Source organism: Drosophila miranda, chromosome XL (genome assembly GCF_003369915.1).
Source record: "Drosophila miranda strain MSH22 chromosome XL, D.miranda_PacBio2.1, whole genome shotgun sequence".
Lineage (NCBI taxonomy): Eukaryota > Metazoa > Arthropoda > Insecta > Diptera > Drosophilidae > Drosophila > Drosophila miranda.
Genome location: NC_046673.1, coordinates 24,957,721 through 24,984,726, shown reverse-complemented (window position 1 = coordinate 24,984,726; position 27,006 = coordinate 24,957,721). Strand labels below are relative to the sequence as shown.

The 27,006-nt window shown below is 47.7% G+C and overlaps 1 protein-coding gene across 4 annotated transcripts in view; it reads right to left on the bottom strand.

Annotated features, from left to right (window-relative positions):
* Positions 1–3,625: 3,625 nt before the first annotated feature.
* LOC108164741 (filaggrin) overlaps positions 3,626–27,006 on the bottom strand; it is a 31,635-nt gene continuing 8,254 nt past the window's right edge. For 3 of the 4 annotated variants that reach the window (XM_033391098.1, XM_017300635.2, XM_033391106.1), the window contains 6 exons: positions 19,578–20,047; positions 18,145–18,324; positions 7,115–7,206; positions 6,886–7,011; positions 6,237–6,575; positions 4,395–6,102 (listed from right to left, as the gene is read on the bottom strand). In XM_033391098.1, coding sequence (XP_033246989.1) covers positions 4,395–6,102; positions 6,237–6,575; positions 6,886–7,011; positions 7,115–7,206; positions 18,145–18,324; positions 19,578–20,036 — 2,904 coding nt within the window. In that variant the 5' untranslated portion in view covers positions 20,037–20,047. Of the gene's footprint in view, positions 6,103–6,236; positions 6,576–6,885; positions 7,012–7,114; positions 7,207–18,144; positions 18,325–19,577; positions 20,048–27,006 lie in introns of all 4 variants that reach the window. The other variant, XM_017300634.2, reaches the window with a different exon arrangement.

Sequence of the window (27,006 nt, the reverse complement as noted above, 5' to 3'; positions counted from 1 at the left end):
GGAGACCTGCGCCTGGCAAGCTTCCTGCTGGCCGGCCAGGACTAGGCCAGCCATTATCAAGGCCACTGCAAGCATGTCCGCGGGAGAATGATTTACGGACGAGCACTAATTGTAATTGGTTCTACTCGAAGCTCGTGCTCTCCGTTGCCACGTGCGGCTCGTTATCGGCTGCTTATCGGAGTACGCGACACGGCGAAAAGCGACTATGAATGTGCAGCGCCCGCCGTCTGCCCCAGCATTATATATAGTGCCCCAGCGGTTCGATTAACCAATTCTTCAGCGACTGTCAGCGACTGTCAGCGACTGTCAGCGACTCTCTCTTCCCCCTCGCCCAATCACCTGCTCTCTTTTTTACCCCCATTCGCTTACGACATTTGCTATGCAGAAACGGCAGACGGCCAAAAAATCGAGAGTCTTTCCACTACGTGTCACCACCCACCTACTTGGGGTAAAATCATCCATCTTTGTGATAATATCCGTTAATAGAATTTCAGTGATCGATTTCGATCGCATCCAGAGTTAATTTGTTCGTCTCTTGGATCCCTGGGAGATGTCGACACTTCTGGAACGCCTTCTCCAATATTATAATGCTCCATAATTGCATTTTTATTTTAATTTTCCTGTTTTCTTTTGTTTTTCTGTTGGCTGTTGATAACTTTCTTTAAACTTTTTTTCCGTTTGAGACCAATGTGTTCGGAATATGAAATGTGCAGACGAAAAAAAAAGAGGCAGCATTTTGAGTTGCTGCTACGGCCGCAACTCTACATTTAAACCCGATACATAGTCTGTATACCAAAAGTGCTTGCTCTAGCTCTAATGGTCTCTGCGATCTGTGGATGACACAGATTTTTCGTAATTTGTGGGGAGCGAGCCGTTGCTGGTTGCTCTAGCGCTTATAGTCTCTAAGAACTAGGCGCTCATAGGGACGGACAGACAAGCATGGCTCAATCGACTCCTCTATTGATGCTGATCAAGAATATATACATATACTTTATGTGGTCGGAAACGCTTCTTTCTGGACGTTACTGACATCCACTTTCATCAGAAGTCTAATATACCTCTATACTTATTTTGAGTATCGGGTATAAATACACGAGCAACAGCAGCAACGAGAGACATGTCGATTCCGATGTCGATGGCAATTCCAATTCAAATTGAATACGCTCTTTGGCACTTACATAACAATCCTCCCCCGCTGGGGCCAGTAGCAGTGGCGGTGGCAGAGGCCGAGGCAGTGGCAGAGGCCGAGCCAGTGGCAGACAAAACTAAACATAAACACGGGCATAAAATGTTGTTTATGGGAACGTGCATGGAATATCCGAAAAATCCCGTAGAGAAACCCGCACAAAGAAACAGACATGAAACAGACGGACAGTCTCTCTGGGATGGCAGAGCGTTGCAAAAATCGTTGTGGCAGGAGCCACGATGCGGAAGCGGGGTTAAGGCCAACAAGAGTAGGAAAATTGGCTCAATTGAAATGCAGTTTCGGCCGCAAGCGTTTTGCTGACCAAAAGAGGGAATGGGAATGGGTATGGCACAACGATTATGAAAGCAGCAGGCAATGGATAATGATCACTTAACGCGGAGTTACGGCTACCTGAAGCGGCAAACGGTGCGTATACGTGACCGTCATACATTTATTTTCGCGCATTTCATTACGCCTTGGATCCTATCCGACGCATATACGGTACGTCCGCTCGAATGTAATTGAAGGCGCATTTCACACGTTTCAAAGTTGTGTGTCGTCTCATTCGAATGGGACTCGTGGCCAGCATACGTATGGCAGGTGGCATGGACCGCTCTTTTGGGCCAGATACTCGTATTCGTGCGAGGGGGTGAATTACAGCTAAATCCATAACTTCATCTCAATGAGAATGAAGCTTCTCTGAGGCTCTGAAGGCAGTCACGGAACTGCATTTCTTCTACTGGCCACTCCCCTCTGGCCATTCTCCATCTGAAATGGTTGCCTTTTCCTTGTAATGGCTGGTCATTAAAGTTGACTTTCTGAATGAAATGCTTGTCAGTTTACGATTACCCGCCATAAGCCATCGAAATAAGTAGCACAAATTATGCAGAGACTCCCCCGTTCTAACTAATATAAAGACCTGGCGCTCGAATTCAACTGGAATTCAGAAAAGGAATTGAGGGCAGCGGAGGGTATTGTAGCGGAGGAAACAAGTAAATCTAGCCAGCTGCTAAATACGCCACTTAATCATTTTACTGGGTCAGGGGGTCACGGATGGACTAAACTGGAGCCCTGGGTCCAGAGCGGCAGCGGCAGCGGCAGCGGCAGCCAGAGGCTGATGCTGAGGCGCCCTGGGCCGAAGTGACCTCCCAGAGAGGCACAGAGAAAGAGACAGAGAGACAACTGCTTTTGGGGCTGTTAAACCCCAGTTTAAACTTTTGAACTCGCGCACTGACCCTATTCCAACCGCCACTCCCCTGCGGCACCTTCTCTCCCTTGGCGGCGAATGCTGCGTTCATGGTTCGGCTGCGAATTATTTTCTGGTCCCGTTTTTGGGGCGCTGCCTTCTGCATTGGCACAGATTATATTGGGGCGACATGGCCTCCTATTTTCCCATGCCGACACCCCGAGCGGCGGGGCCCCCTACTGTCGCAAGGGGGGGCTTACTTATAGCCAAAAAGAGTCAAAGGCAAATAGCAAGGACCAAAAGGGATTTTATGGCGCATGGCACAGAACAGAGCTCCAAGCAAGGTACTACAGTAAGCCCCACCGTTGATGGTCTCACCCCACATAGTCGGAGCAAATAAAACGATGTCAAAGATAGATAGATATATATTTGCTTTTGTGTGCTTTTAACTCACATACAATTCTCTTTTTATTAGTTTCGCACTCTCCAACCTCTAAATTCTCCACAAAACGCCACAAACAGCGACAAAAAAACATCTTATTCGATATAAACACGTAGAGACAAATACATACTCGTGCATACATATATGTATCTATACATATACATATGTATGTATCTATATCTATACATATATGTATCTATACATATGTATATGGGTAAACATACATAAAATATCTATATATATATATCTGAAGAGGGTCTGTCTGGGATGTCCTCTGAAAAGTATGCCCAATCCTTGTCAATTGTAAGCTTAATCTACAAAAAAACGTTGCCCCCTCCCTGCCAGGAGATCCACTAAACAATATCCTCCTAAAACCGCGATCAAAGTGTCTGGCAGGAGCGAACTCTGATCTGGACTTCTTTTTGGGAACCAGAGATCTTTCATCTCTCAAACTGTAATCGAGTGTGTGTATCTGCATCTGTGTATCCGTATCTGTGTATCCGTATCTGTGTATTGTAGTTCTTCTACGTGGCTCAGAAAAAGATATCCAGGGGGTGTGCGCTTATGATTTATTTTAGTACATAATATGTACTACATATTCACTTACATAAAGTATTTCGTGTATTTTGACATTTTGCATTGATTTAACATTCAATAGACTTTGCATTTGGTTTGGTAAAATATCAATATTTCTCTTAGCTGTCAATATTGTATATATAGTATAATATAAAATAATACAATATAATATATGTAATATAATATAATATAATATAATATAATATAATATTTTATATCGTATTATCATTGCCCATACATCCATATATCCTAATATGTATGTATATTTAATAGGGAAAAGTTTTAAAATCATCTGCATCTTGACGCAACTAATCCGCATTAGATTCGATGATTAGCAACATTTAAAAGATATACGTAGATATTCCGTAATACGATTACGATTACGTTTACAAGTAGAGTACATATGATGGGGGTCCCTAGACCGGGCTGTCCTTGGCACATTTACCACATTTACAATTTTCCTTTAATCGATTCTTATGGGGGATTTCGATTCCCCTACTAGATCTGATCAGCCTTTGATCTGCAGCTGATGTCAGAATAAAACCATTCATTCAACAATCAATCAATCACTCAATCAATCAACTTAACAGTCAACAACCAGGTTGTTGAAGTATTCAAATAACTGTGCATATCCTCTGTATCTGTATCTGTATCTGTACCAGTATCTTTATTTTTATCTGTTTCGGTTATCTGTAGTATTTTTTTATTTTTTTTATCTTTTGAGATTTTTCCAATATGTTTCTAGTGCTTGATTAACCGCCTAACAATTCTCTGAGCAAACTTCGCTGTACCTTTAATGGCCTTGCTTCAATCGCCCTAAATATTGTGTATCCTGTAGAAGGTAGAACCTAATACTTGATTACCAACATACTTCATTCTTATCCTGCATCCACAAAAACATCTCGGGCATATTTCCCGCAACAAACAACAGGCTAAAGCTTTTCGTTCCGTTTCCTTACTCCTTTCTCTACAATTCCTCATCTCATTTCTCCTCATGGTACATCTTACAGCTCGGCGAAAATGTTCTCCCTGAAGTCGAGCTCGGGATGGGCCGAGTGCGATGACGATCCGTGGCCATAGTCGCGCGACGAGGACTTCATTGAGCTCCGTCCGGATCCAGAGCCCGAGCCGGAGCTGAAGCTTGCGTTCCGGGGACTGCTGCGGCGCATGCGACCCTCGATGACGGCCATCTTGTTTAGCGGCTGCGTCGGATCCAGCTCGCAGAAAGCGCCGGCGATGAGGTCGGTGCCGTTTAGCGAGTTGAAGCTGTCCCGCTTGGAACCACGCGATGACATGACCCCGCCCGCGTGGGGGTGGTGCGACCCTGTGGAGCTTTTCCGGCTTGGCCGGTTGCGACTGTACTGATACTGATAGGCGGGCGGTGGAGCAGGTGCGACAGCTTGGACATCGATGACGACTGGCTGGGCGACAGCTGGGGGAAGGTTCTGGGCCCCGCCCGGGGTGTAGTTGTCATAGAAGTCCGGTGGCACTACCTCCTCCTCGTCCAGCTCCCGATCCCTGCGCTCGAGTCGATGCTCCTGCTCCTGCTCCAGGCTGGGGTCCTGCAGGGAAGAGCACATGCTAAGCTCCGTGGGCTGGCTGCTGCCCGAGAGGCTGCTAAGGGGGTCGTTGCCGGGTAGGACCAGGGCCAGCGCGGCTTTGTCGTAGCCGTAGGGCGCCTCGCGCTTAGCCTTCGGCGAGCGCTGGGCGTAGAGCTTCTCGATGTCCGGCAGCTGGCGCCCTCCGCTGTGGCGGCTCTTTTCCCGCTGCTCGCGTTGCTGCTCCCGCTGCAGCATCTCTTGGATGTCCATGCTGCGCTCACGCTCAAGCTGGTCCATTATCTCCAAGTCGCGGTCTAAGGTGCTGGACGAGAAGGTGCTGCTGCACTCGCTGAAGGAAACGTCCTTGTGTCGCAGCCCCGCCCCGGGTCCTACTGGCCCCAATCCCGGCCAGCGCTGCGGAGGAACCATCATGCTGCTCACCACGGAGCTCTCCTCCCCGTCGCCATAGTTGCTGGTGCTGCTGTCATCCAGTATGCTCGTGTTCACGTTCCCATTCCCATTGCAGTAGGAGGAGGCGGTGATCCCCGACATGCACTCTGCACTGCGTAGAGTGCCGTTACCGCTTCCGTGCCGCTGATTGGGCGTCGGTCTGCTTCGGTTACTGCTGCCGCTGCTGCTCCCGGGGTGCTTTCGATGGGCATGCGGATGGAGGTGGCTGCTGGCGTGTCCTCCGTCAGATATGATGTTGATCTTCACATCGTGCTTCTTGCCGCGCACGTCCTTGCCCAGATTGTTGACCACCCCAGCGTCCCCAGGGCCGCGCCCGCCTCTCATACGCTCCCTCTCTCTCTCTCTATCCCTATCCCTATCCCTTTCTCTATCCCTATCCCTATCCCGCTCCCTATCTCTCTCCCGATCCCTCTCTCTGTCCTTGCCCTGTCTGTAGGGGGTTCCGCTGTACCGATCACCGGACGATCCATGGCCCAGTCCCGCACTCCGCTCGTGGCGCACCTTGGGAGGGTGCTTGAGCTGCGGCTCGGGCTGTCCCTGGTGTCCCTGGATGGTGGTGGTGTTGGTGGGTTCGTCCTTCTCGATGGAGTCCTCGCGGGATCCGCCACCCGATCTGCGTCCCACATCGCGGCGCCGCTGGCTCTTCTGCTTCCTCTTCGAGGAGAGGCGGAAGTAGCCCCTTAGACGCTCCTGCTCATCCCTGCGTGGAAATAGAAGAAAACTAAAAGTCAGAGGTGGCAGTGAAGGATATTGGGTAGAGATCACATATAATATGATAGTCAAAGTCGATAAAAGTAACCAGGCTGTATGAAAAGGAGGATCCCATCAAATTACCTGGGGAGTATCTGCGATGCGTAGATGCAGGGGAAGATCACAGTGGGCAGGAAGGCGACCCACACGAACATCAGGTAGGTGAAGTCAAAGTGCTTCTGATTCTCATACGTCTCCTCCAGCGAAAGCCGCGCAAAGCGAAGGATCATCAGGGGGCACACGCAGACCACTTGAGTGGCGGCCATGCTCCCGAAGTTCCGCTGCTTCCGCTTCTCCCGATGGACGTCCAGCTCGGCGCTGTACAGGTCGTAGGATCTGGTGCTCGCATGATTTCCGTTGCTCAGTCCAGCCACGCCTCCGCCGCTGAGGGTGCGCGGCTCCGCCGACGATGTGGAAGAGTGTCTGCCGTGCGGCAGAGAAAGAAAAAACTTGGTCAGGAAATCAGAAGAACTCATTAGACAGGAATCACGCTCATTAGCGGCGGATGGGCATTGGTGGTTGGGCTCCCTATCCTAACCCTATTTTAGGAGTATTGGTAGAAGATGAATGGTGAAAGGAGGAAGGCAGTGTCGGATTACTCCTCTCTTCCTCCTCTATCCCCCACTCAATCGCTCAATCAGCGAATTAATCAGCCCAATTAGCAGACAAAACTGACGACCGATGATTAAGCTCGTTCCCAACATTTCCACCTAATGACACGACTGGCACTCACCGCTGGCGCATCCGCAGGTCCGCTCGGTGCTCGTACATCATGACCGCAAAGGGGCCCTCCGGCGGACGCAGCTCCTGGGATGTGCGGATGTAGAGGTACGACAGCAGGATGGCTGGGCCGCAGTACCTGTAACAAGAAAGTCGCAGAATAGAGAAACCCGCTCTCTCTCTCTCTATCGATGGGGGGGGGGTTTGGGGGGCGGGTGGCGTTGTTGCACCACCGCACTTACATGAGTAGGAACAGGCCTCTGGTGTACTCCTGCATGTCGTCCATCAGGTTGACTACGCACAACCCGATCCCGGCAAGCTGGGGCATGTAGTCCTGAAAAGGATACAATATATAAAGGTTCGTTACTCCCCCCAAGTTTGTTGACTGACATTCGATATGCAGGGTGCGTAGCTCTTCGAATTGATTTTATATAATTACAGAGCAGTAGATGGACCCCTCTGGCGCCTCCTATCGATTGGCTTAGGAAAAGCATTAATTGAATCAACTTTTCTGTGGCGCACACATAGCATACACAATTGTCTTCCCTTAACCCTTCAGCACACCGCTCCCTCCTCGAAACCCTGAAAACACACAGGGGGCACGCGTTTCGCATTCACAGAGAGAGACAGAGAGAGAGAGAGAGAGCTCCTCAATCAAAGCCTTGCACTCCATTTCACGGTGCGTTGGCGTTAAACGTGGCCATAAGCATATCCATGGCCATGGCCCAATGTCGTGGCCAACAATGGTCACCATTCCATTCCTCTGCCATCTCTGCCTTCCCACCCAACGGATTGTATTGTCTGCTCCCACCGTCTACGGAGACCCCTCCGCGGACAGAGATTACGTCGTAATTGTAATTACATATGATTTCGCGCGTAGCGAAAAAGTTTTTCGGAGAAGCGAAGGAAATTAAACAAAGGGCGGAAATGAATTTATGGCTGAATCCCAGTTATTTTCTCATTAAATGGCACTGCCGTGGCACCATCCAAGGAGGCGCTTGTTCAGGTGCTCTCCGCTCTGATTTTAGGGCTACGGAATGATATCTAAATAAATCCGATGATGAGATTAGGGCAGGGATTAGAGGCAGGAAGTCAACAAAAGCCGTCTGGCAGCCGTGGAATAATGAGGAGTGTTTTGAGTGGGGGATGGAATGGAAAGTCGAGATTTTCAAGTGACAATTGACGGGGAAAGGGCAAAGAGTGGACATTGGATAATGCGAACGAGACTTCCATGAACGTGCCCTGGGGAGAAGTCGTCGTCCCTGAAGCGAGGAGTTCATCAATAAAGTCCATCGCTCAAGTGTCCAGGTGCAAGTGCATGACTGGATAAGTGGATGACTGGAAGAGTGGAGCAAGGCCAGCATGCGATTGCCGCATGATGCAGCGCATAATTATTCTGCCAGATTGCGCTTGTGTGAGGGAGGAGCAGGGTGTCGCCTCCAGGCTGCAACTTGGAACTTTTCATAAAGTTTCCTTATTTTCAAACGGATCCTCCTTCTACATGCATATGTTCCACTCACATACCAACACACCCACTTACCCATATACATACATATGTTTGAAGAGGATATGCTGTGAGGGGAAGAGGGTCCCTGGATGGAGGAAAGCACTCGTAAATGATTTTGTATGAATAACTATTAAAAAGTTAGCAATTCCCTTGACAGCAGGCACTCCTCCATTCCACCACCCACCCCGCAGTCGAGGTGGTTCAAAACTTGACTCCAACTTTTAAATCAAATCGTAAACTATGGCACGAGAGGGGAAGATAAGGAGAAGGAGGAACAGGAGGAACAGGAGGAGCAAATGGAGTCTTCAAGGAAAAAGTTTTCCATTCGAAGCTTTGCGGCGTTCGGGACCCCGTCCCGAAAATGTAATGAAACCTTTTCAGTCTGCCCCCCACCCACCCCTATTGGGCCTTGCCGTTCCCTCCGATCCCTCCATTCACTCCGATCCCCTATTTCCCCCTTTGTTGCCACAGAGCCAAGCAGTCATTTGGGTAATGAACTGTTAGCGCTGTACAATCTGGCCAACAAATCTGTTTTGAACACTTTGGCCACTGTGCCACACTGCCAAATGCAAATAAACGAACGAAGGGAAACGAACGGACAGGAGCAGAGACTGAGATCCTTTGGCTGAGGCCAACGGCGGAGGATGGTGGAGGGACTGTGGCACTGTGGCGGGCGGAGGCTGCACGCAATTCAATGAGGCCTGCGGGCATCTTTGGGATACTCTCCTTGCATACATGTACCGAGTGACTCCTCCTCCCTGGAAGATGCCTGGCAACCGCTGAAAGAGTATTCCATTTTCGACCTGCCAGTGGACGTGGGTGCCTTCTTCCGTCCTTCTTCTTACTTTACTTTTTTATGGCCATCTCTCATTTCTGCTCATCTCCGTGCTTACGGCTGTGACAGTTTCCGCTTTATGGCCACAGCCAAGGAATCTCTCTCTTCGCTGCCCAGACCCCTCTTCTCTCCCCACCCCCTTCTGCTGTGAGCCAAGTTATGATTACCTTCGGTGGAGACTGCTAATGCAATTGATTTGATTCGTGCTGGGCACAAATCAATTTTAGCTCCGCCCGTAAACAGTTTATGGTTGGAAGAGGCCCCCCAGTGCCGTGCCGCACCCCAATCCTGACCAGGGCAGAACCGATAATGTGAACGAGAATGGCACCCGATGATGATGATGATGCTTTCAACAAGTGGCCAGGACATTAAATTGGCTCACATTATTCGGGCTTTTGGCCACGCCCACGTCTACGAAACGCAGACATGGAACAGAGGAGCAACCGAGGCATAAAGATATTTACAATTGGGAGCGCGTTTCCAAACATTTTATCGACTCGGGCACGAGCATGGGCTCGTTCTCCAGTTCCCGCTACTCCGTCTGCGGCTCAGACAGCGTAAGATTCCTGGAGGGAGACGGGTAGATGGGGAGATGGATGAAGGGGAGCCATAACCAGTAACAGAAGCCGATCCAGAGCCACAGGCAAGCACATTAATAACAATTTATTTCCGCCATGGCAGGAGGCTGTAGGCACTAGGCAGCATTCCATAGATACCTCAAAGACTAGGCTCAAGCCTAGGGGCAGACGCTGAGTCTGAGGCCGTGGCGGTGGCGGTGTTGCCCACGCAAACAAATTGCAAGCGAAGGCCGCAGAAGTACGAGTCTTATCATCTCCACTGTCGTCCCAGTTTTGACTTTGACGAATCGCTGCTCAAGGATACGCGGGCATACAGGAGGAGGAAGAGGAAAGGGACGCTATTGTTCGGTGGAAGGCTGGTTATTGGATGCCAGAATGGTGGCAGGATGGCAGGAAATGGAAATGAAAAGCACTTAATAACAATTTGAAATTGGCAAATAACGGCTCAGACTCGGTTTGTGTTTTTGCGGCAGAATCAAGACAAATGCGTAGGCAGAGATCCATAGTTCTTGATGATCCAGGGATCTGCAGCTAGAGAATCCCAAAAGTTCTTTCAGCTTTCCGGCTTTTCCCCATGTAAATGGAGTCATTTTTACTTTCGGAAAAACTTCTGCTACTGTTGCTGCTGCTGCCCCATTTCTACGGAGGAGCATCTGCGCAGACATCGGAGTTGTGTTGGGAAAAATTCGTTTGAAATTTGATTTCATATTGCGATGTCCTTGACTCTGCTCTAACCTGCGCCACCCTGTCACCCATCCCAACCACCCACCCACTTGTGCCACCCACGCAGAACAAAGTACCTACAAAATAAATAAGATAAAAAACAAGAGGGAAATTCTCATTTGTCTGCTTCAGATTTTCAGATATTATTTGCATGTATTTAGTTATCAACAAAAAGCGATAATTGAAGTGAATCCCTGTCCTGTCCTGTCCTCTAGTACCCTCCTGTCCGCTCCCTCACATACGCACTAATTAAAAGAAAATATTTAAAGAAACACAAATGAAAAAAGTCACGGGAGGAGGGAGACAACAGAGAGAGGGACCGGACCTCTGCTTACCAATAATAATCGGGAGTTAACATTTTTCGGACCAAAGTCTCTTCTAATGGGAAAACACGAAGCTGAGGTCGAAGGGTGGTAAAAGAAAAACAAGGGAAATGTTGCCAATGCATAATTAAAAGCAAAATTTTCGTATTTTAAATAATAAGAAAAAAAATGTACGCGAAGGAGGAAGAGGAGGAAGAAGAGGAGAAGGATGAGGAAAGAAGATGGAAAATGGAAGACCAGGTCCAAGGACCAGATACCAGGCCCAGAGATTAGAATGTAAACAGCAAAGAGGAGCCCAAAGGTTAGGCCTGGATGGCGTGGCGCAACGGAGGGACTGCAGTGTGGAAGGTGGCTGCCAAATAACGGTGGGACCACCGAAAAGACACTGCCGGACTTAATGGCCGTAAAATGCTAGCCAAGCGGACAGCCGGAGACGAGGTCGGTTTCCCAGCAAATACACACACAAAGAGAGAGGGGAGGATGACAGTGGTAGAGGAGGATCATCAAAACCAAGACAGGGATTACGACCCCAGAATCAGGACTCGGACCTGGACCCGGTCCTGGACCCGGTCCTGGACCCGGTCCTGGACCCGGACCCGTGGCCGTAGACGGCATGTGTTGCGCTCCGTGAGCTTACGATAATAACACAATTATGTACTTATGTACATAATTAAAGTCGTAAAGTGCAAAAAAAAACACACACAGAAACGAGCGCCAGGACACACGCATATACTGCTTAAAGGACAGACACAAAGGAGAGACACAGATACAGTTCATGTGGAAAGAGAGAGGGCAGTCGTCGACTTTGATTTGGATTTTCATTCCTTTTTCACGCTTTTTGTGCCCCATTTTCAAGTGGCAGCCGAGAGGAAAATGCAAACGAAGTGGAAACTGAATGCTGATGTAGAGATAAAGAGGATGACGGAGCCGGGAAATCTGTGTTCCGATCAGCAGCAGGATCTGCAGCTGGACTCTTTCTTTCTCTCTCTGTCTTTGCTAGGGGGAAACCATTGAAGAAGTGCTTAGCGGAAGGTGGTTCTCGCTCTACTGCACTCCATTTTTCCCATTTTCTATATCTACTTTTCCTTCATTGTTTGTGCATTTCTTGTGGATTCATTAATATTTTCTGCTTATGCGCATAATAACAAAAATGGCGGAAAGACAGCGGCCATACATATATTGTACTACTATATTTCGTGTAAATAAATGTGTATTTATTCGCTGCGCCATGGAGGATACAATATGTACAGTCTCCAAAAATAATACACCTACATATACTCGTATGTACAAATACACTTAACCTTGGCGAAAACATTTTTGCCACTTGAAAGTTTTGTTTTGTAATGTGCAAAACGGCAACTAACGGCAACAGAACACAACAGAAACAGACGAAAGGCCCAAACGAATTGGAATTGCCTCCAGGTGCAGTCTTATCCGAAATGAGGGTTTTCTTGAAAATATAAATGTCTAATAGGCTCCGCACATACGCCAATGCTCCAATCCCTTATCAGTGATACGAGCACTCTAAGAAGGACATGGACATGGGGCAAGGGATGCGGAGTTCTTTGAGTGCTTTGCTCCTTTGTTACCTCTGTCCGGACAACAAGTGATTTAGAGCTTTAAGCTGCTTACAGAAGAACAACAGAAGCACAAAAACCCGAAAACGGAAACGCAAAGCTACATTTAGGACAGCGAAGATTTTGATACCCTTGCAGATCGATCATTCATCTGTTGGCTTTATGATATAAGTAGGTGCTCAGTCATCCAGTTCTTATTCTCTTTACCTGCTAGTGCTTCAATGGCAATTTCTCATTAAATCAATAACACCCCCTCCCTGCTAGGGTATAACCAGAATAGAAGAGACACATAGGAGCAGGAAAGGAGGAACATTGAACCCAATGAAATCAACCGCATGACAATACGAAGATCCAAAGTGAAACGCACTTGGATCACACACCCCCGCGTCCCCCAATCGACGAACCACTCAGCCGCCGCAGCTGAACCTCCAGACACTCATCCCACGCTTTCTCCTTAAACGAGAACGAGCGAATCGCATTAATTTTATAACGAAAGTTGAGCTGCCATTTCACGGCCTCTGGGAGGCAAAAATTTGACAACCCCTGGCGCTCCTTGAGCGGGAGCCAGAGCGAGGTTTCACTGTGGAGAACATGGAACATGGCCTGGGGGCCCCTTGAATTGGGAGAAATCACCTAACAAAACTCCTCGGACGGCCCTCGGTGCTGAGGCTCCGGCTCTGTGCTTTGCACGCAGTCTGCTATTTTCCACGAAATTGTTGATATTGTTATTTTACAATATGTAAAACGTTTACCCGGAATTCGTTCCACTCTTACCGCTCCCATTGCTCCCACCCACCGATTGAACTCTTGAACTCACGATGCGCTCCACTGAAATCTGAGAAAAACAAAGGAAAAGCTTAGGAAAACAAAGCTGCTTGCGGGAAAAGGACAAGAGAAAACGAAGCTTCCACCGTTGTGAATCGGGAACTTTTGTCAGTTTCAGTGTTAGTGTCAGTGTCTTAGCCGTTTGTTAACCCCTCTTTGCCGCTGTTGAATGCTTACTGCCCTCTGCCCAATGCCCCATGCCCCATGCCGGTCATGTCATCATGTTGCCCCGCAAGCTGTTGCTTCTGTCCCACAATCTCCCGCTGCCAGAGTGGGGGAGACATAAAAATTGATTGCCTTATGGGCGATTGCAGCGCGCATAAAATCGCCGAAGGTTACCCAGAAGCGAAATCGCCTTGCCACCATTTCGCTGGCCATTGCCACGCAATTTGCAACGAAAGCAGCAGAGGGTGGCAGCAGCAGCAACATCATTGGCGGACATTAAAATTCCGTTAAACGGAACGACATTAAACTCAATATCAAACTCCAAATGAAGTCTGGATGTGAACTTGCAGTTTCTTTGGCACTTCCTTTGTGGCATTCTTGTGAAAATCTCACGATTTCTCTATGGGAATTTGTTTCGCCCTAATATATTGTGCGGGTCCTTCTGCTGCTGCTGTTGTTGCTCCCCTGCTGCTGGTGTGTTTCTTCTTCGTTTGAGTGCCAATTGGTGTGGAAATAAATTTACGTTTTCCATTTGTATTCCTTGTTTCAATTATTAAAATTGACAATCAGCTGGCGGGAAGGCGGAAGGAGCAGAAAAAGAGATCTCCTTGAACTAGCGACTGCAACTGGCCAATATCTTGTTCTCCTTCTGCGTCTTCATTCTGCTTGATTGATTGACTGATTGATTGATGTTCCTCTATTCAGCTTCCATTTGCTGATAAGCTCTGCAGCATCTACTCGCATAGCCGGGGGGAGATGCAGTTGCAGATGATGATGAGCAACGGAACGGGGCCTGAAAGACCATGGAACCCCCTTACGAGCCACGCAATCAGCCCATGCCGATGCCCATCCTCTCCGCATCCCATCCTTCCGCACCCTTCGACCCCTTTGGACACATATCAACTAATTTTCTTTGACAATGGAGCAATTTACAATGCTCGTTCTGTACTGGTAAATGGCAATTTAATAAGTCTTACATACGTACCCCTGACAGAGAGCTGGAGAGAGAGGGAAGAAGGATAAGGAAGGCGGCGCACCGCCTCTGAGCCCACCCACACACAGACAAACTGGTTCCTAACAAAGTCATATTTATAATATGCAATAATAATAAAGATGAAGATGGAGGCAGAGGCAGGGGCTAAGGCCTTTGCCTGGAGCTGGAGAAGGATACATGGACAGGACAGGCAGCAAAGGACCACACGAATGCCCCGAGTCCCGAGGTGAGCGCAGCACAGGACCAAAGACCAAGACCAGGAGACCAAGATATCGGAGAGCCAACCCGACCAGACCCCGACCCCAGCGAGGCCAAAGGACCATTTCCGGTTAAGGCGGAAGTCTCATTTATCCCCCCCTTCACTCCCTTCTCATTCTGCGTGTGTGCTCGTGCTCATGAGTGTATGTGTATGTTTATGCATGTGTAATTTTTACAAATTGTTCCAACGAGCCCAATGCCAGGGGCCAGTTGATTGTATTTAAAGTTTCTTTTCTGCGCCGGAACACGAAACACAGAGACGAGGAAAAGCAAGTAAAAGCTGCAAGCTTCTGTATGCCCTAGCCGTAAGTTGATGAGATGGAAATTTGAAATGTACATGGAGATATACATACATATGTAGATACAATATAGATATAGAGGCACCCCAGAGTAAGCCCAAGTGTGCCCAGGAATTCATGAACAACAGCAAAGGTATCATGCAGCAATGGTATGTCAAACATTGTCTAAGACGCCCCCTTCCTGATGAAAATTGCGATCATATTTCGATCATCATTGTAATGTGGAGTAGTGTGGCATATTCCTTAAATGTGGATAATGTTTACCCTGGTCGTTTCTTTTGCGCAGTGATTCGAATTTTCATGTATTTTCGCCTTGCAGGCGCATATCCGCCTCGTTCATAGAAGCCACAACGGTCCACCCCATCCTGTTGATGGGGAAATGGAAATAAGGATGAAAGTCGGAAATGCGAAATTGGAAATATGAATGAGGATGGGGGAGGTGGAAATGGAGATAGAATTAGGGGAAGCCGCGTGCTAAAGTCAACGCCGGTAAGCGGATATCCGCAACAAAAGCAGGAAGAAGGCGCAAGAGCTAATAAACATAAATAAATTGGGCCTTCAGTGGGTTCTTTGGCCTAGACAATCCTCTGCCTCTTAGAGAGTGAACTCCAGCAACGCTCCAGCTAATGGTCATGTGGGGGGTAGAAGATCTGCAGATCCTTGACTGGCGAAGAGTGCACGATTCCAGGCCGTTTCCGAATCAATGCAGATTGTAGACAGGACTTAAGCCCTTTCTTCGACTTCTGTTTGTTGGCGGGCAGGGGGGTTTGGAGGCGGCGACCGTATAAGCTTGACGGAGGTAAAGGGATTTTATTTTTCCACTCTGATTTGTTTGGGGACAACTTAAAAAATCAATTTGCCGCCGCACAAAGGGAAGCCGAAGCCGCGTCTGGCAGTGCCACAGGGACAGTTGCAGAGTGGGGCACAGCGCAGAAATATGGAAAATTTCAATTTGTTTTGTGGAAAAGTTTTTGACACTTTTCCAGGCCAAACACGAAAACAAACAGAAAAGTTTCGCTGGCCAGTTATGGCAGCCTCCACGCTTATTACCTGGAAATAACCATGCCCCCACGTGGACACAGACGGAGACCCAGGCCCCAACTGAAGCTGAATCCAAACCGAATCGGCACGGACAGGACACGGATAGGTACAGGTCAGGACTGGACCTAGCTGGAGCAATTCATTTTAGTGTTTGACTTTTGGCTATAAAGAGAGCCAGAGAGAGAGAGAGAGGTGGCGGCTGGGACCAAAGTACGGAAAACTTTTCCTTATTAAATGGAGAATTGTTTCCTGAGATCCCTGGCTCTCGTCTCTCTTCCTCTCTCGCCCTCTCTCTCTCTCTCTCTCTCTGTCCGCCTCTGGTCGGGAAGGGGAAGATTTGTGGAACAGCCTGCCAAATTGTGAATTGGCAATCAGAGTCCTCATGGAATTGTTTATATAGTGCTACACACACATCCATGTATATGCACATGCTCCCCATTCCACACTCCCGTCCACTGGATGTGTCTGGGGCGAGTGGGTGTGTCCGTAATAGAATGCTAAAATATTCATAAATTGCCGCAAACACAGGCTCAGGCACAGGACAGGCAGCGGAAAAGAGAGTAACTCCATCCCCGAAACAGAGATAATAAGCCCTCCTCCAGGTCCAGGCAGGTCCTTGCTGAACCTTGGAGAGGAGCCATCAAATTATACGCAAATATTGAATTAATGAAATTATTGACAGGCGAGTGAGCCCGTTACCAAGCGGCCAGGCGGCAGCCCCAAACTAAACTTTAGGGGGCTTGTCGGTGCACCTAGGCTGGCTATCATCGCCATCATCATAGACAGCTCTGGGCCTGGGACCCACTTGTTGCCTGACAGCTTTTATGGGCTTCGGGGTTCAATGAATTGCCACAAAAATTACGCAAAGGGATTGCTAAGGGTTCAATCCCCTTTCGCTTTGGGTTTCACTAGGAGGGAAATCAGGAAGTCAGGATTGTGTGATCTCCATTGGGATTCTCGCTGCAGTCAGCTGCCAATGCGAGGATATTTCCGATCTTCATCAATTTCATGTTGGAGCCATTTCAGTGGAGCCACTGCCTTGAAGGATTTTTGGCTCAGTTCTCAAGAAATATTTGGGCCCCGAAACCATAGAAAAGGTCCCAAGATGATATAAAATATGCAAGGCAAGGGCGGGTAGGAGTGGTATACACACACACACATATGCAAGTGATGACTTGACACAATGCCAACCCCTCCCCTGAGGAGCAGGTGGTGGACAACAGGAGGCGGAGAAATACACACACAGACAGACAGAAAGGGAGAGAGAGAGAGTGAGTGTATCAAAAAGTTGCAACACTTTATGGGCCATAAATATTTATGCCTCTTGTTGCTGTTGTGGGCGCACTTTGAGGCAGCCACAGCATCACAGGAACAGCAAAATATGGAGAGAGTCAATGTAGCAATTGGGAACAAAATGCAGGCCGACAGGCAGACACACAGACCACGTTGACAGGGCATGTTAACGAGTTTGAAATTGAACCCCAGACTCTGAGTCTCAGGCGAGTGGTGGTGTCAGCAAATTGGAAGGGATTTTGGTAAACTAAGCAGAGCCGAGGGATGTGCAGCTATTTTAGATATATGTATGTATGTATTTATGCATAACAATATTCATATTTTAAGTTTTTTCCTCATGAAAAATGATAATATTATCTCAAGCTTGGTGAAATTTCTCAGCACATTCTTAAAAATATCAATTCAAATTAAAAATTCAATAAATGCGAGTTCCACCAGGACACTCGATATTGCAGCAAGGTGCGATAAATCATCGATAACTATAATTAAAATCCAATTATAATTGGACGATGCAGCTTCGCAACAGAGGAGCGACACAGAACGAACTGGTTCGCGGAGCGAATGAGAGAACGAACCCAAAGTGAATGCGGTTCAGCGGAATTTTCCCATTTTCCCATTTAAGCCGTTGTCAGGTGCCTGTTCACATATGCGATTGTGCGTCTGGTGGCAGTGGAGTTGGAGGAGTCCTTGGCGCTTTAATGGTCTAGTGCACTCGCTTTGATCTTCAGATGAGGCCGCGTTGCCATGGCGAAGTTTAATTTTCAATCAAGTAACGCCTTGGTCCATCCTCCTCACTCCCCAGGCCTCAATCTCAATCTCCCGCAATCCCCACAGCAAGGACACCCCGTACTCACCCCCAGTTCCACGTAGAAAGTGTATATGGGGTAGGGCAGGGCAATCACCATTCCAGTCAGCCAGGTAGCACAGCAGCAAACGAAGCCCGGCAGGCGGCCCTTCAGCGGATCGTTCAGCCAGCGCATGCGATCCCAGGCAATCAGTATGTGGGATATCATGGCCACGTGTAACGGAATGTCCTTCAAAGAAATCAAATACAATATATAGATGAGTTTTTTTTTCTTAACCAAATTATTTTACTAGCCCTGGCAGCTCGCATTATTATTATTATTGTGAGCGGTTCCCGACTTACAAAATTTAATTAATAAACGAAAATCCTGACAATAATAACAAATAAATAAACAAATCAAAAATTATCTATATCTGTATATTTTGCCTATACTTTAATTGCTATAATTTAATCCTCATAATAAGAGTTTATATGTATATAAGAAGTTTTAGATACAATTGAATGAGCTTAGGATAAAAGTGGAACCTTTTATTTATGTTTTCAATTTGTATACTAAATATCAGAAATATCTTAAACTTTTATTATATCTGATTTTAATAGTAAATAGTATATGAACGCCGTTTTCATCTCAGCATCTCAGTGTCGCATTTGTCGGCTTTAAGTCACAAAATTAATGCAACTTGTCAGATTTGTGGCATCTTCCCCCACTGCTCCACCAATCAATCATTACGCAAGGAAGGGGGGCCTAATGGTACGAGGATTTCACGCACACACATGACTGGATCCGCGAGGATGCCCCATGAGGTGCCTTTGTTCAGTCGTCTGCCTGGCTGGCCTGCCTGATTCGCCTGCCTGCTGTATTTGTGAGAGCTATTTGTCGCCCTTTTGTGATAGCAATCAAATCGAATCATATCCCGTTCTGATACCCCTCCTACGCCTACATTCGCATTCGAAGCTCCATCCCCATTTCGATCTAACTGTGCCTCTGTCGCGTAATAGAATCTCCTGCAGCGTCAAGGTTATAAATGTAATCATTTGTCTGCTCCACAGATTGAGGGCCTATCATCTGATAGAGGAGTCCCGCAGATAGAAGTGTGCCCTGCCGAATCCATTTTGTACCCGGACCCCTCTGGACGTTTGCCGTTTTTTTTTTTTGTTTGCCACAAAAAAAGGAAAAGGCGGTGGCTATGGCTTTGGCTGTGGCTGTGGCTGTGGCTGTGGCAGGGCACATCGGATGAAATTCAGGTATATCATTTTATTTGCTTGTAATTTCTAAGCCTGTGCCACTCGAATCGTCTGTCAATCACGGTGGGTGTGTGATGCTTGATTTGATAGACCAAAGATTGCTCAATTGAGCGAAACCTGATGCCATTTCCACTCAGCCAAATGGGAGGGGGAAACTACATCTTCTTGCTCATTTTGTAAGCTAAATATAAAGTTATGGCATTTAGATACATCTACGAGTATAGATGGATTACTCACCTGTAGCATGGGAAGAAAAAAGCATAGGAACTGCCCGAAGATCCAGTTCTGGATGAGCATCACCATCAGCGAGACGGGAAGGACTAAGGCGCATTGGACAAAGTGACACAGTGCTAGATTGATCAGAAATGAGTGTGTTACGTCCTTGTAGAGCCGATGGTACATGATGTACACGATAATTGCAATATTGAGAATTACTCCAAGGAGGGCCAGTGCCGCGTATTGGATGAGAAAGAGCCAGTACACGGACTTGATGCTCGCCTTAAGGTTGATCCGCTCCATGTCAGCAGTTGCGTTGACGTGCCAGTCGAGAAAATTGACAATCGCCATCACGTACTTTTCCGGCATATCCTTCAGCTTCTCGCCACCACCGCCGCCGTCGCCGCCACCAGAGGTACTCGCGGCCAGATGGTAGTCGTCCGCCGCTCCCCCGCCAGGATGCAGATCAGTGGGTGACATTTTCTAATCACCTGAAACGATAAGAGAGAGAAATGGTTTGTTTCACAGTTGGCCAACAGAAACAAAATTAAACCATAAAATCAGAGAGACTTTGTCGAGAGGCAGCCTCTAGTCTCTTCGGCGAAGAGACTCTTCGGTACCCTTGCGAACCGAGAGTACTCTCTAGAGAGACATTCCAGAAGGAATGTGCTTCTGCTATGTACCCTCTGTAAAGGGTATTTGTGGCTATAAAAGTTGTTGAAGCAGACAATTGACGTCTTTGCTTGCGCTCCGAGTTACATATGCAAAACGGTGTCCCTGGCTCTGCCTCCGCCTCTGCGCTGTGTCTGCGGTTTAGGGCAAGTTTTTGTCAAGTTATGCACGTCACATCGATGGACACGGAGACGGATACGGACAGGGACGGGGACAATGAATGAAGGGACGACGAGACTATGCACCCGACAAAAATTGATATGGTAAACACAACTGAACTCCGACGTTGAAACATTCGCCTGGTGACACTTTTTTAGCCTGTCTCCCTGTGGCGCCTCCAGGGAAACATGCCACACAGCCATCTACCATCCATTCATTCGTTTCATTGTGCGCTCATTGTTCTGTTGCGGCTGTTGTACAATAGTTTACGTTTAAGTTTGGTTAGCTTTGGCTTTGGCTTTGAGTTTGAGTTTGGTTTGGGTTTTTTTTTTTTGGTTTTTGTGTTGCACTTTGCTTTGTTTTGCTTCGATTGAGGATTCAGTACTCGGCGTTTTGTGGTAGAAAATTCCAAAAGGAATCGAGCAACGGCTCCGCCTGCAGACTGCAGGGACTACGGTCGGAGGACACATGATATGGAAATTGAAAATCTGTATGCAACGTCTGTCTGCGGTGGGGGCACACACAGACTTGGGGCTTTCTGGCTCAGGTTCCGCTGTTTTCTGTTGGAATTTCAATCTAGACGGCCGACCAGACAGACAGACCGGCTGCAGCACACACGTCAAAAGAAACGGAGAGACTCACACTACACACTCCGGGAGCGATGAGTGGCACGTTGCACACACATACACACACACACACCCGCTCCTGCCACAGGAGCAGCCGCAGACAAACATGCCACACCCACTTGGGGCTCCGCTCCGGCTGCCTTCTCAACGGGAGGCTCCTCGATTTTTTTCCGGTCTTCCGCTTCCTTGCTTTTAAAGGGGAGGAATCCTCGTCCCCACCGTTTGGCTTCCTTCATTTTGGGCGGCAACTTCCGGTCAATTTATTGTAACTAATTTTTCTTCACTTTCCGAAAATATTTGTGCCGCTGCAGGGAACAGGGTGCCCGCCTCTTGTTGGAGACAGGAAAAGGGCCTTCTCCTAATTGAATCGTCTTTCAGTTTCAAAGCTTAAGGGAATTTCGCGGCATTTTGACATGGAAATTTCCAAGGAAAGTCCTTTGTTTGATGGCACCCTGTATCTACTGCAGTCCTCCCAGCCTTCAACTCCTGCACCCAGCTGCAGGGCCGCTCGGTTTGATGACCCGTGCAACGTTCACTGGCACTGGAGCCACCTCTGGATGGTGGCAGCTGTTGGCCCGCTCTTAATTTTGTTTGAACATGCCATTTGGCAGGCTACACCTCCTCGCACTTCCCCTGTCTGTTACTGACTCGTATGGTTCGGAATCGGAGGGCTCCCAACATTAGTAGTTTTTTGCTCCAAACGCGACTGCTTTTTATCTATGTGTGCTTACGTTTTTGGCCACGGCTCCGCGGCTCATACGTGTATGTGCAGCGGTGGCCCCGTTTTGGGCCAAGTCCCTATCAGGTGTGCCCCTTGCCCCGGTTATCACTGTGTGCTTGTGCGGCAGTGCCTGGTGAGTGAGTCTATTATGCCGCTCACTGATTTACAACCCCCTCCGCTCGCCAAGGGTGCTCCCATGGCTCCCGACAACTGCAATTGCAGTGTGTGCGTCATTGTCCATTGTCCATTCTCCTCCGTTTCCGTTCCGCTCAGATTCATTCATAGTTGATGATGATAATGATGATGCAGCTGGATGGATGGAGCGTCCACTTGTTGAGCTAGCTCCCTATCCATGGACCAGGGATTAGCGCTATCCATTTGTCAATTAGTCGCTTTGCCGCATGCAAAGTTATAATTCCATTTGCAGCTGCCATTGCCACTGCAGATCGTTCGCTCATGCCTTTCACACATTTGATGTGGTTGTCACTGCCACTGCCACTGCCAGAGTCCCAGAATCTCTTCGTCCCTGAGTGCGCTCTATGTGTGTGTGTGTGTGTGTGTGTGTGTGTGTGTGTGTGCGTTTTAATTAGCTTAAAATGTTGATAGACAGCGTGTTGCGGCTTGTGGCTGCTTTTGCTGCTGCTGCTGCTGCTGCTGCTGCCGCTGATTCTGCTGTGGCTCCATAGCTGACAGGAGCCTCCCAGGGGGAGGACTCTCCGTTAAAGGTTGCGAATAATGCGAAGACCTTCTTCAGCTTTAGGAACGACTTTTGGACTCATCAACTGGATACAATTTAGGGCCACGCACACCCATCATCTAACCCATCAGCCACGCCACAGAATCAAGAGACAGCAAACGGGGGAGGGCTTTATGGCTACACTGCATCAATCAACAGCCCACTTAGAGTTCTCTAAAGTTCTGTTCTTTTCTGTTCAGCAGAGCGATTTACTTGGTCATTAGGCGACCCAGCGGGAAAAGTTCCCAATGAGAGAGGATGGGGGACGGGACTGTACTTGATACTCGTACCTATTGACTAGAAGTGCAAGTGGAACTGGAACTGGAAGTGATTCATGTTCGAAACGACTTTGTTCAAGCAAGTTTGCTGTTTTCTTTCGCCTTTGAATTTCGATCAGTGGAGTTCCATCCATGGAAGGGATACCATGAAAAATGCTGAGTCGCTGAGGTACTGATTCGCTCATTACTCAAATGGTTCATGATCTGCGAGAGTCCAAAGCATTACTTCATTATTTCATTATTTCGATGGCTTTCTACCTCAACCTCTACGTGTGTATAAATCACTTTCCATTTGAACTGGTTTGCTCATTACTTGGTTGGGGGTTGGGGGTTGGGAAAGAGGGCCAGACAGAGATACAGGACACAAAACACAGACATACAGACACCTCCTCCATGTGTTCGCCTGTCCGCCTGTCCGCCTGACGTGTAACCCGTGTAACCAACAAGGAGTCAAGTAATTAATACTGATTTCCCTTACGCCCATCGAAGCGGAACAGCGCACAGAGTACGAGCACGAGGTACAGCAATGAGAAAAACAACAAGAGAGACAGAACCAACAAGGTTTAGCAAGTGACAACAAACAAGAAGCGGCAGGCAGCAACTTTACTTTGTGTCTCAAGGTCTGCATGATTGCACCACCCCATCCCGTTCTGGCACCCTTGCCCTCCCTGCCCGCGTGGCAGCCTCCTAAAAGCCCCCTTCTTCTGCGATGCCGATTCGGTGTCGCTTTTCGGAAACTTTCCTAATTAGGCAAACGGCAAATTGAACGCCTCTTCTGTGTCTGTATGGAGATGTATCCTTTGTGAATGCCAACATTCCCCTGAACTTGACCACCGAATGGAACACGAAATGTGGCCTTTGGGCCAGATTCCTGAGTGGCATTCAAATGGGATGCAAATGCCGAAGCCTGCGGAACCAACCAGAATGACAGACAGACAGAACTATGCGCATCGACTATTTCGTATTCGATTTAATTAAAGTGCAATCCATTCAAAGCCCAGAGTGTCTGCTATTATTTACATATGAAATATATTCGTATGCATTTGTATGTATGCACTCCTTCTCGCACTGGCCTTGGACTGTCAACGTGCAACGTATGCAACTGCAACATCCAATTATTGCAGTGCAGAGTAGATGCAAAATTAAGCATTTGCCATCGCTCAATTGAAGGTCGAGGGCTGATCGAAGAATAGCACTGCGACGACACTCTTAATGTATGAGCCACATTGAGCATCATTAATCAACTTTATATGTAGCCCTCAAGAACTCAATTCGAAGAAAGATCAAAGATATAGGATTCTATTGCATACATATGTACATATGTAAAGATTTAAGTATGTATGTATGTACATATATATATGTACATGTTTAATGCAGAAATGGGCTTTCATTTTGTATACCCGATACTCAAAATGAGTATATGTAGGTGATACTCAAAATGAGTCTGTCTGTCCGTCCGTCTGTCCGTCCGTCCGTCCGTCCGTCAGTCCGTCCGTCTGTCCGCCTAGTGCTCAAAGAATATAAGAGCTAGAGCAACGACATTTTGTATCCGGACTTCTGTGATGTGTCACTTTTACAAGTATATTTCCTCCTCCTCTTCCTACAAGCATCTGCAGTAAATGGGTTTTCGATTCGATTTAATTCGATGTTTGTTCTGTCCATCCATGAGCCAACTTTTCGCTCCACTCTCGCATATCCTCTTTCAGGAGTTGTGAAAGCTGTGATGCAGTTTGAGACAGAGCCGGAGATTGAGTAAAAGCATTGACAAAATGTTTCATGTTGTTCTAGTGATGGAAAGCATCGTTTTTTTCCAATACAAGACAATACAACCCGATACCAACACTTGCGAATAACGAATGGTCAAAGCTTTACAAACACTAGAAAGCACAGCCAAACAAGCGTAGCCACTGTTGCTGCTGTTTAGTCTCCTGTAAATTATGCATTTCCAATCATGCGAGGGCGGGGCTAAATACAAAATTTGCAATTGTCGCTCCGCTAATATTTGAAACTCAGTAAATGGTTTATTGCACAGAATGGTTTATTGTTCCACCTGACTGTAGGCCTGTATTCTGCCACATGCCGCTTGCCACCTGTCCCACGCCGAAAAGTATGCTGCATAAAAGCTTCTCCAGAGCGGAGAATCAGGCAGCCGCAGCAGCAGTGGCCTGAATGAGTGAGCGAGTTAATTGTTCAGCAACACGCAACGCGGAGCAACGGCGGCGGCAAATGTATTTAATTAGCAAGCAAATGATTTTGATAGCTGAACCACGCCCCCAAAACGCCCCAACGCACCCGTACCGCCTCTCCCTTGGTATACGGATCCTAGAGACAGAGCCCCAAAGCCGAAGCGGCCATAAAATCAACGAAAGAGAAAGCAAAATTATTTGCCCATAAAAATTTGTCATGTATAACAAGTCGCGCGACTGCTGGGGAGCGAATTGAATTGTAGGGATATAGTACATTGTATGTACATACATATATATACAGATATATTTGGTATATACATATAATTATGTATATGGCATTGAAGGCATCCTCCCCATTCCTTGCTTGGTGGTTGTAATGCGTCTTTTAGCACTGCAAAAAGACGACATCGAGCTTGCTCAAAAACTTTTATCAGGCTTTTTACAGAGACCTATTCCCGCACTCCCGTTCCCCTATTGTCACACGCCTGCCTATTTCTGTCTGTGACTCTGCCTCTGTTTGAGCCTCTTTATTTTGGGAGGGCCAAGACGAGCCTCTTCTGGCCAACTGGTGCGATGCGGCGGCATTGACTGATTATGGCTGCCAGCAGGCAAATAAACACACGGAAAAAGGTAGTGCACAAGGCCAGGCAGAACGGGAGTGAGAATGGTTTAAGGGAATACATGGAAATTGATAAGCCAGTTGCTGCTACTTTGTAAACACACAGATATACACCCCGACACCACACACACACACGCGCACACACAGAGATACACAATCTAATTTGAGTGGCAGTGAGTGGGTGGGGTGGTTGGGGGACAGTGGTGTGTGTATATGTACATATGTGTGTGTGTGTGTGTTTGTGCACTTTATGTTTATTGTTTTCGCCCACTTTAACCCAAAACCAAACAATCGCACTCGAAGACCGAATACTCGAATACCCTTTGCCCGCAGTTACGCTACATTCGATACAGACCGCGGGCTGGAAAGAGTGTCCACATGCAGTGCAGGGACATCTACATTTGCCTTTTGCCTTTCGAAGTCTCGCTGTCGAAGGATCCCCGACCCCAATCACATCCCCCATCGCTGGCTTTATTGTCACTGGCTTATGCACATAAAAAATATATACAAATTTTTCCATGAATACCATAGACGTATGATTACTCGTACTGGTATCAATGTCTATTCCCCAACCCGAGAACCAGACTGGCTTCGGTTCTCACTAGATTTTGGGAATTGGCTGGCACCACATGGAATACGAATACGACTCCCTCTGGGGTGGCAGGATTGATTGAGCTCTCTGATTGAGCAATCAGGGAGAAAAAGACGATCGATTACCTCCATCTCATCAGTCGGAATGCCTGCCTGCTGGCTCTATCCGAGTAGTCGATCGAAAGTAGTTTTTGATTCCATATTTAAGGCATTTCTAATGTTCAGCCTGTTGGATAGTTGAGGGCAGGGGGCAGGAGCAGTTGCATTTGGTCGGTGTCTAGATACGATTGCCTTCAATAATTGCGCATTATTTTATTTTGCGCACTGCGCCTCCAATTGCTGAAGGAATAGCTCTTCAGGATGTGGAGTTGGTTATGTGGCAATGTCAGTAGGGGCTTGCGGGGGTCTGTCTGCCCCACCGAGTGGCAATTGGCAAGTGGCAAGGGAGTTGCGCACTGCGAAAGCATTATCGAGGAGCCGAGGCTAATTATTTTAATAGCGCCAATCAAGCCAATTTACACAGTCGAAATGGGAAATGGGGAAATGGGAAATACCAGGAGGATGGTCATCAGTGCAACAGTTAGTCCTCCCCATCCCCATTCTCACCCCTATCCCTCTCTCCATCAATGGAGGAGCGTGCAGATAATTGCATACTCCTCTTTCATGGAAGGACACGATACAGGCAGACAAACGGACAAGAGCTATGATGATTCAATGATTCGGTCATGGCATATCCCACAGTTATGGCACTCAAAGTAATTGCTCCACTCCACTCCTCCACTCATTCCCCCCCAGCCCCGGCTCCCCCCTCTTCCACCCATTCGAGTGCCACCCCCACCATTTCCAGCTCCAGGCTAGACTT